At 33.0% G+C, this 10,547-nt stretch overlaps 1 protein-coding gene across 12 annotated transcripts in view; it reads left to right on the top strand.

Annotated features, from left to right (window-relative positions):
• The window catches only part of NBEAL1 (neurobeachin like 1), a 203,456-nt gene extending 193,803 nt beyond the window's left edge, over positions 1-9,653 (top strand). For 11 of the 12 annotated variants that reach the window (XM_023622418.2, XM_023622419.2, XM_070241627.1 and 8 more), the window contains 5 exons: positions 965-1,081; positions 1,456-1,617; positions 2,455-2,603; positions 4,491-4,626; positions 7,083-9,653. In XM_023622418.2, coding sequence (XP_023478186.1) covers positions 965-1,081; positions 1,456-1,617; positions 2,455-2,603; positions 4,491-4,626; positions 7,083-7,184 — 666 coding nt within the window. In that variant the 3' untranslated portion in view covers positions 7,185-9,653. The remainder of the gene's footprint in view (positions 1-964; positions 1,082-1,455; positions 1,618-2,454; positions 2,604-4,490; positions 4,627-7,082) is intronic. The other variant, XR_011428354.1, reaches the window with a different exon arrangement.
• The last annotated feature ends 894 nt before the right edge of the window (positions 9,654-10,547 follow it).

Consider the following 10,547-nt stretch of genomic DNA (forward strand, 5'->3'; position numbering starts at 1 on the left):
AGATACAGTGCACTAAGCACTCAGACTGACCCTCTTAGAGGAAGGCAAATATGTCCCAGGTAATAGTGTCAAAGGGAATTCATCCACGTTATATAGTGCAGATAGAAGATCTGGAAAGAATTATCCAGGATCACCATAAAACAAACACCATGCAACTAATCAAACATTCTATACTATAGAAAGTAATATACAAGCAAAGCATGCTAAAAACAGATGAAGAGAGAATCTTCTTTCTTCTAGGAGAAAACAACTCAAGTGCGGAGAGATCCCTTGCAGTGAAATTGTGCTATTAGAAGAACATAATGAGAATATCAGTTCAATAAAATAGAACCTCAAAGGTGAAATTATAAAGTAGCATATAAGATGAAAAGAGAGATTGAAGAAGAATCAAACTGAGATTAAAAATAATGCCATTATAAATATAATAAATAAACCCAAAGCAGAAATAGCAAGGAACAGATTTGATATGGCTGAAAATCAAATTATTAGCATGGAAGAAAGTTAATCAAAGTGAACACAAATGAAAAAACAAAAGGATTAAAGCAATTAGAAGAAGAATGATAACTATCGAAATCAAAGACAAGTCAGCATAAAGGCAATTGATGTCCCTGAAATAGGGACTCTAATAAATGGAAAAGAGAAAGTTTTCAGAGATATAATACAAAAAGTTTCTTTGAAGTGAAGGAAGAATAAATCTGTGGATGAAAAGGGCAAATAATATGCCTGTTAAAATTAATCCATAACAATCACCTTTGAAACCATTCAGATTGAGTTTCTGAGCTTCAAAAAACTGAGAATAATTTGAGAATCCAGGAAGGAAGACAAGAATGAGTACTATTATGAATAGGCTCAGTGGTAAAAACTAGTTGCAGTGTTAATGATTAGACAGTTTAAGTAGAGTATAAACCTTTTATAGAAAATAGCCTACAAGAAAATTACCTTTGCTTCTCTGTTTTCCTGTTAGGGTGGTGTTCCTGTGGGCTTAGCGTCTAAACCCTTTCAGATTCTGTACGGACACACTGATGAAGTGTTGAGTGTTGGCATCAGCACTGAGCTAGACATGGCAGTGTCAGGATCAAGGGTAAGATTTCACCTTTAAGAAATAGTAATTTTTTCTACAAATTCAGAAGCAGTATTTATATTTAAATTTTTTTCTTGGGGGATAGGTAAAAATATAGAAATTTTATACTATGTGTAGGACTTTGCAAAAGTGACATAATGCAGAAAGAAAAAACCTAGAGGCTGCATTCTATTTTGATATTTTACTGGTCTAATTTATTAGTTAAGGGAAGAGGGCATTTTATGAAATAAAATACTATTTGAAATTTCAAGATTGGAATTTTTCCTAAGGTACATGTGGAATAACCATGTTCTCAGGTCTCACATTTCTTTATCTGACCCACTTTCTTTTCTTCTTTTTTGTTCTTTTCACTTTCTTACATTTCCTGTGTGTAGGATGGCACTGTGATTATACATACCATTCAGAAAGGTCAGTACATGAGGACTTTACGACCCCCTTGTGAGAGTTCTCTGCTCCTGACTGTTCCCAGTTTGGCTATATCTTGGGAAGGACACGTTGTCATCTACTCCAGCATTGAAGAAAAGACCACCCTCAAGGTATATAACAGCTTCATGCATAGGGCTAGACTCCCTATGAGCGTATCTTTTCCTTCCCCCATTATATATAGGAGGCATTTTGAAGAAGGAAAAAACACCACACTTTAAATAGCATGTTTTCCTTTCACCATTCAGTTTGTTCATTCCATACTGGTAGATGGACCCCTATCAGAGTCTTGGCCTCACGTTTGTATTTTGTTTTAGGAATTTCTATTGGTCTATATAATATGCAACTTCAAAAATAATTTCTGATTATCTGAAACTTCATAAGCTTAAGTGGAAATTATAAAATTAAATTATTTTTGCACAGGGCACATTATAAATAAACAAGCCATGAATTTTATATGTTTATTTTCCTTTCAGATATAAAGCTTTTTAAAAATTAAGAGAATCTTTTTGTTTTGTTTTAAGAATGTGGACTTTTTTGAACTGGATGAGATTTTAATTCTTTTGGAAGAGTGAGAGTTCTTGTTTAATATTTATTGGCAATCTGATTTGAAATCACTTTAATAATATTGTCTACACACTTTCTCTTTAAATATAACTGTATGTTTATTCCAAAATTTTAAACCCAGTTATCATTCTGTTGTAGTCATAGTTTTAATTGATAATATTAAAACTCAGGTTTTTTTGTTTTTTTTTAAATTGAGTCTTTTTTTTTTTTTCCTTAAGATTGGCACCTGAGCTAACAACTTCACCAATCTTTTTTTTTTCTGCTTTATCTCCCCAAATCCTCCGGGGACATGGTTGTATATCTTAGTTGCAGGTCCATTCTAGTTGTGGTAAAACACAGTTTTAATTAGAGATCATTAAATTTTCTTCATCTGATCTTTGCAGGATAAGAATGCACTGCATGTGTTTTCTGTAAATGGCAAGTACCTACGGTCTCAAGTCCTGAAGGAACAAGTATCAGATATGTGTGTAATTGGAGAGCACGTTATCACAGGCAGTTTGCAAGGGTTCCTGTCCATAAGAGATCTCCACAGGTAAATAATAATTCTTGAAGTATCACTTAAGAAAAGGTGGCAGAGGGTATAAATGCTAAGTGAAATAATGTCAGGCAGAGAAAGACAAACACTGTATGATTTCACTCATATGTGGAAGATAAACAAACACAGATAAAAACAACAGATTGGCGGTTACCAGAGGGGAAAGGAGTGGGAGGAGGACAAAAGGGGTAAAGGGGCACATATGTGTGGTGACGGGTGAGAACTAGACTATTGGGGGTGAACACAATGCAGTCTATGCAGAAACTGATATACAGTAGTGTACACCTGAAATTTACACAGTGTTATAAGCCAGTATGACTGCCATAAAATAATTTAAAAAAGAAAGAAAAGGTGGCAGTACTTTCAGCCTGGAGTGGAAATCAGCAATGTAAGATTTCTGATCTTTTGGTTTATCATTTATTATGAACATGTCTTTTTTGATAACTATGAAAATAATTGGGGAAACTAAAGTATTCTTGGATTAGTAAATGATATATAGATGTACATTTTAAAAATGTAGAAAATGTTGTGTGTATTTTACCACAATTAAAAGTTTTTTAAAAAATAGCCAGAAAAAGGGCCAGCCCAGTGGGGTAGTGGTTAAGTTCACACATTCTGCTTCAGCAGCCTGGGATTTGCAGGTTCAGATCCCAGGTGCAGACCTACACACTGCTCATCGGCAGCACCCCACATACAAAATAGAGGAAGATTGGCACAGATATTAGCTCAGCAACATCTTCCTCAGGCGAAAAGAGGAGGATTGGCAGATGTTAGCTCAGGGCAATCTTCCTCACCAAAAATAAATAAATAATAGCCAGAAAAAAACTTGTCATAGTGCCAAGCCTGGATTATGGATTTGGAAGTCTGTCCAATTATAGTTTGAGTTTTTACAAGTAAAGTTGGGATTTTTTAAATTTTTTCCTAACTATGGTTAAAATAAACTATTTTTAGGGCTAACATATCTGTTCAGGATTGTGTATGAGTGTGTGTTAAATTAGTGGGGAATCTTGTTATTTAACCCAGTGAAGGAGAGGATGTTTGAATGCTGGATGTGCCTGTCTACTAGTTTATATACACAAAGCACTGATTTCCCTGTGTGCCCAAATACATTCTTTTCTTACCCCTCAAAAAAAATTTATTATGGCTTATTTATACTTCTCAGCCTATCTTGGCCCTGCCTAAAAAACCTTTTCTTTTAGATCATTTCCTGATCCAGGGTGTTATCTTATTGCATTCATATCAGAATCACTTCTGTACCAACATCCTCTCCCTATTTTTGTATTTTCTTTCTCCTTTTTGTCATTCTTTCTTCTGGAGTAGAGCATGGAGTCCCCATTCCAATCATATCTTTCCAATATTTTCTTTTACAACTCTGATTTCAGGGTATTGTTAAGAGAATCCAAAGTTAGAAAAATCAGTGGGATCTTTTAGCAGATTAGTCTAGAAAATAGTATGTACATCATAGGATTCTAATATTATGCTTTATGTTTGAATATTTTGTATATGTTGTATCTTTTAAGATAAGGCAAATAGACCAATTTTATTGAGCTTACCTCCCCCCGAAAGATAAACTTTTGAGCTTTTGCCCTTTCTATCCAATTTTCTCTTATTAGTCAACTATGTGAAAGTCGTTTAGTGAGAGCTCATATATATGGTTAGAAGAGAAATATATGTTGAGAATAGAGGAAACATCTGTTAAGTGTTTTAAGTAACGCTATAAAAGTGGGCCCTCATGCGAGTCACTCAAGCTTTCAGAACTTAAGCTCCCATATCTGTGAAATTAGAATGCAGAACTAGATGATCAAGTTACCTCCCAGGTGTAAAATTCTGTGAATCCATTATATATCCATGTAATTATGTGTGTGTTTCTTATTTCTCTTCCAGTTTGAATCTCAGCATCAACCCATTAGCCATGCGATTGCCTATCCACTGTGTTTGCGTAACCAAAGAGCACAGCCATATTCTTGTAGGATTAGAAGACGGCAAGTTGATTGTAGTGGGTGTTGGCAAGCCAGCTGAGGTAAAACCTAGTATCAAGAATTTCATTTCCCGTACTCTTGGGGATTCCTTTGTTTCTCCTTCGTTCCAGTTGAATCAGAAGTCTCCATTATGGATAAACAAATTGAAAAACAAATTTGATCTTTCAAAGGATAGTAAATGAAAAGAGGATAAAGCTGGTATTCAAGAGTGATGTTTATAGTATGAAAAGCACACATTTGACATTTCCATCCATCATTCTGTGTGAATAAGAAAGTTCTTTTATTCTGTCTTTCCAAATTTAGATTCGAGGCCACTACTTGAATTTCTAATACAAAAAAACCTTTATAAAAATGAAATATAGCTTCAAACAATGAAACTACTTACTTTAATTTCAACAAATACCCAGCGTGACTGTATGTCAGTTGTCCTTTTGTAAAAGCATCATTTTTTACTTGGAACTACAAATATCCCCATATAACATGCTAATTCTCAGTGTGTGCCCTATAGTGACTGTAAATTTATTTGCCAGTGGTTTATCAATTACTGAATATTCAGATATCATGAATCTAATACTGTCTTAAGCAAGCTTAGTGTCTATACTCCAAGTAATTTAGCAATTCTTCTAGAAAATTTACTTTATTACATAGAGTCATATTAGGCATTATAAATATTTATTAATACCAGCAGTCTTTTCTGAGAAATCTAAAATATGACATCTGTAGGGGTTATTTCAAGAGAAGACGTTACTGAATAACAGTCAGTGGTTATAATAAATCTATTGTCAATCATAGGGACCTTTTTGATTTATAAATATTTTAAGATTTTGTTAGTCCTTATGCTCTTTTCTCAGGATGTTATTTTAACAAAAGAGAGATCTTAAGTTAAAGTGGCTGCAACAACATTTGCTTTCAGAGGTAACAGGTCCCCCAAACAATGTTTGTAAGTCTATATCTTGGTATCTCACTTATATTTAAACATTTGAAGCATTTTTCCATTCAACAGTAATAGAGTTTCTTGGTTAATAAATTTCCCCAATAAGTATTGCCCTCCTCTCCTCCGCTCGTGTGGTGATTACTTTAGAACTCTGCTCAGACTTCTGAGTTTCTTATTTTACTGAATTTTTAAAAAATGAAATGACTAGTATGTACACACATTTTCTTTTTAAAAATTGATTTGGAAAAAACATCTAAGCAGCTTCATTTCTTAGGCCTAAATCAATGTTTTGTAATATTTACGCCAAATAAGTGTTTTGTCCTTATTGAAAGATTTATATTCTAAAACATAGAATCTGAACTGTGTGTAGATTTTGAATAAAAATATTTTTTACCTATTTTACATCCTTGGATGTATCAACTGAATTATGGATTTATTTAGCAAATAATCTAATTGAATACTTAGAATCTTGCATAATTAACATATAATTCTAAATGACAAGGCAGAAATTAAAAAGATCAATGTTTAGTTATGAAAAGATTTCTATTTCAAGATCTATTTTTACCTAAAAGATCAAAATCTTGATTAATGTGTATTTTTAAATCATGTAGCAGTTTATGTATTATACTATCAGCATGAAATTCATATTTTTAAATCAGATGGTAATGTGGGAATGGAAATACTCCTGGAAATGAAAATGCAAAAACAGGCATGCCAGAGTATCTTTACATGAGGCTTGTCTTTATCACTCCAGTAAATGTACCCTGGAGAAGTAACCATTGAGAAACGCGGCAGATGAGTCTCGATTAGAAAGTGCTTGCACTTGGGGAAGGAATTCCAGCAAATCCCGGGTTAGAGTGAGAAATGTTTCCCACGTGGAGTTTCTGCCCTTCCCAGAAGTGTAAGCACTTTCAGAGGGGCATTTACTCACTGGTTCACTTAATGTTTAATTAGTAATTGTTACCTGCTGGGAAGTGTGCTAGGTGCTACAGATTTAATGGTGGACGAAACGTGCCTTCAGAGAGCTTATGCTATTCTTGTTTCTAAATTACTTTTTGTCATTCTCTTGTTAAATATTATTTTTGAAATTCTTCTGTAAAAATATTTTAAAAGTACTTTCTTTTCATCAAAATGTTATTTTACTTTTTTCTTATCCTTGTGATTGGCGTTAATAGTACTGCAAATATTTAAGAAAGAAAATCCCCAAACCTGTGTCTTGTTAGCTAGATCAAGTATAACTTGAGAAGATTATTTTAATAAGGTGAAAATATATTTTTGTTAATATATAAAGTAAGAGAGGCTGGTAATTTTGACATAACTGAGACATTTAATTTAAAAATTTACAGGCTGGCATTAGATGTTTCTCAACTGAAAGACAATCAATTAGTGAAGGCTTTCTTTGATTATTATTAATCAAGAACATTAAAATGTTAATGATTCTCCTAACAAAACTTATTTCTTCTGTGTTTTATAAAATCAGTGTCTTGTATATCAATTTCATGTATTCTTTTTCTCTCTTTCTTTCTCAATAACATCTATTCTCCATTTCTCTGGATTAAACAGATGCGTTCAGGTCAGCTCACTCGAAAACTGTGGGGATCTAGCAAGCGGCTCAGCCAGATTTCAGCTGGAGAAACTGAATATAATACTCAAGATCCCAAGTGATTGTTCTTTCCATCTTCCGTCATGGATAACTGAAACTTGATTTATTGCTTTGTCACTTTAACTACATCTCTCAACTATCTGAATCGTTTCAGGGCTTTTATCCCTGAAAATCATTTAGGAATTACCAAAATTTCATATGATATGTGTATAAAGACGTAGGTTGTGACATTATCCACTTTAAAAATTTCTGGTTGATATTATTAAATCCGATCTTGTTAAGTATTTCTTGGTCTACACTAAGGTGTATTTGAGAAAATACATTTGATAGATTTAGTGGTCCATTCCTAAAGATCATTAGATCCATTTTTAAAAACAAACTCTGAAAGGTACTTACTATGTTTTAAAACAAAAAAGTCTAAAAATGAAGAAGTTAGATTCAGTTCGCTTATTATTCAGAACAACAAAGTTTAAGGTATTTCTAATAAAAGTACAGATAATGAGACAGTTGAGAGATATGGCTTTTAATATATTCTTCTATCATCCTCCTGCTTACTGACCATTATATTTAAAAATACGTCAATTTATTTATGGAACTCCTCGTTGGACGTAATATTTTAAAGGTATCTGTTGCATGCTTGGATTTTCAAAACTCAGTATAAATTCCAGGATTTCATGATAAGTTGAAAATAAGACTATTGAAACTGGTACATTGGCTCATTCCACTACTAAGTACATTACTAATGAGAATTTACTGAAGTGTATTATTATCCTTAAATAATAAAGATTGAGTAGGAATCAGAGAAACTGGAAATACACTTTGTAGATGTATTTCATTAGTAGTATAATTAAGGGAAAATGTTGGTTATGATTTTGACAGTGGCTCATTTAAGTAGCATTTGCAGCACAATTTGTATCAGCAAAGCTCAAAATTTCTTGGGGGTTTTCTTTACTAAGCAAATACTGTGTTTTCCCTGATAATTAGAAGAGTTAACAAGCATATCCAAATATATTACATTTTTACCTAGGACTTCCATGTGATTGATGTATCAATTGAAAAGATATGCATAACTTAAACTAGTCATTTAGATATAGTAATTTTTAAAAATATGCATTTCTGTTTCATGTTCTGTATAACTTTTAGGGTTACAATTAATATACTATACGTAGCTAAATGTTACATGCTTTACTATTCAAGATTTTAAAGCAAAAGGCTGATAGGTTTGTTTTGGAATTCAAAGAGATTGTTAAACCTAGTGCTTTTATAAGGTCGTCTTTTGAGTTAGGTCAGAGAGCTTTTACAACCGAGAGTGTCCTTAACCTGAGATTCCATGGGGTTTGGGGGATTTCCGAATCTCCTGAGGTTGTGTTGAAGTTCTGTGTGTTACCTGCACATTTTTCAGGAGTGAATGGTTGTGGGTCTTTAAGAGGGTCAATGATCAGGGGGGAAAAACACAGCTTTTTACAATAATAGTGTTTTTAAAATAATAATAATATTTTTTTATTACACAAATCATAGATTTCCTTACGTCCCATTGTCTTCTCAATTGAATCTTCGAGAAATTTTCCTTCTGCAGTTCTTCTCTCCTGTTGCCCACAGTATCTCATACCCTTTACTTTATAGCCTTATGAGTGAGTAAAAAGTTTATAAGAAGTAAAGAGTTCTGTTTAGGGAAGCTGTTTGAATAGACTTCATATGTTTGAGTCAAGACTAATAAAAAATTATAGAGGAATTTTCTTCCCAGTCATTTAAAATCCTCTGTTTTATTCAGTGAAAAACAGTTATGTTTTGAGTAAATAACACTGAAATAAACTGGTGCAGCAAGTGCAAATAGAATGTATGTAAATGTGAAGGTTTCCTTTTGAGGACTTCATGAGTTTGTGGTGAAGATGTCTCAGAACAAGTCAATAGAGATAATTATGATTTACTGAGATTATTGCTTCTGTTACCTTATTTCATTCTATTTTCACTTATCTTATGTTTTTTAGGAGGTTTCAAGTCAACAGAACCAACGTGATTGATTTTTTTAAAACTGTTTGTAAATCAAAACTTTGGAAATGTTTTCTTTTGCTTATTTATTAAGAGATTTTGGTATAAGGATGCCTTCTTTATTTTTAAGGCCACTTAATATTGGTTTTGGAGATTATTTTGGATGCTTATAAGTTACGAAAAAGTTTAACTTAGATTATCAGGGGAAAATTCCTAAATTTATGGTGTTTGACTTTCCTGCTTTTTAAGATGGAAGAACTGAAGAGGCAGGATTCATTTTATCACAGAAATAGGAAGAAGCTTTGTTCACAGTAAAATAGAAATCCTACCTAGACTGATAATAGATGTTCAGAGCAGGCAGTTATTTCTTATATTACTTTTTCCAAAAAGTAAAAACCAAAAATGTAAAATTTTCAGGAAAATCTTTGAGAATGGAACTTAAAGTTTATCTATTAAATAAGCAAACACAGTAGAACCATTAGCTGAATAATCCTCTTTTAACCAATTTTGCCCACTGAATTAAAAATCACTAGATAAAATCACTGGAAAGATATACTTTGGGCAATTCTGGTGTATTTAGACGTTATCCATAGAAATTATTTCTATTTTGTATAATAGGAGAAATTAACAGTATCATTAGAATGGAATAACAGGTGGACATTTCAATCGAATATATCTTAACTTGGCTATTATAAAGTCTGTTGTCTTTGCAGCCAGAACTTTTTGTCTGCTTTTGTTTCTTGGCACTGGTGATGATGGAAATAAAAACCTCAGCATCCTGGTGACGGGGAGAGATGTTGCCTGAGATAATGGTTTCACTTTCAGAAAGTGAGGTCAAAGTATTAAAACAATAATAGCTGTGCTCACTTAGAGAACAAACAAGCTTTGTAAGACTTTTTCAACTCTTCCCAATCAATATTCTGTCATTACTTAGATAAAATTGGAGGAGAGAAGAAAAAGTAGATAAGGGCATGACAATTAGGAAAATGTATGAAAATGAAGCCTGGGCACTTGGTTTAAGGTCTTTTAGGCCCGTGAAGCTTATGTGAGCTGTGAGTCAGCTTCTGTTTATTAATCTCCCTCAGGCCACAGCGCTTTTCTTGGGTCACATCGTTCTGTAGGAGAGAAAATGCCAAGTATTCGTTTATCGTTGTCGAGGAGCATCAGTGAGCCTTCCTTTTTCTCTATTAAGGCATGTAAAAATTATCCTTGAAGAGCTGGTACTGAAGATCAACTTGATGCTTCTAAAGGAATGTGTGACCCTATAATTAATTAGAGTTTAGATTTGAAAGTTGAATCTTAACCTAAGAGTTTTTATGTTTGCTTGAATAGGAGTAGGCGGAGAAAGCTGTTAACTTGAATACTAGATTTTTATTTAATGATGATAGACTCATGGCCCTTGCCTTACATATATTTTATATTATTATTATTCAAGA

The sequence above is a fragment of the Equus caballus genome, chromosome 18, assembly GCF_041296265.1.
Source record: "Equus caballus isolate H_3958 breed thoroughbred chromosome 18, TB-T2T, whole genome shotgun sequence".
Lineage (NCBI taxonomy): Eukaryota > Metazoa > Chordata > Mammalia > Perissodactyla > Equidae > Equus > Equus caballus.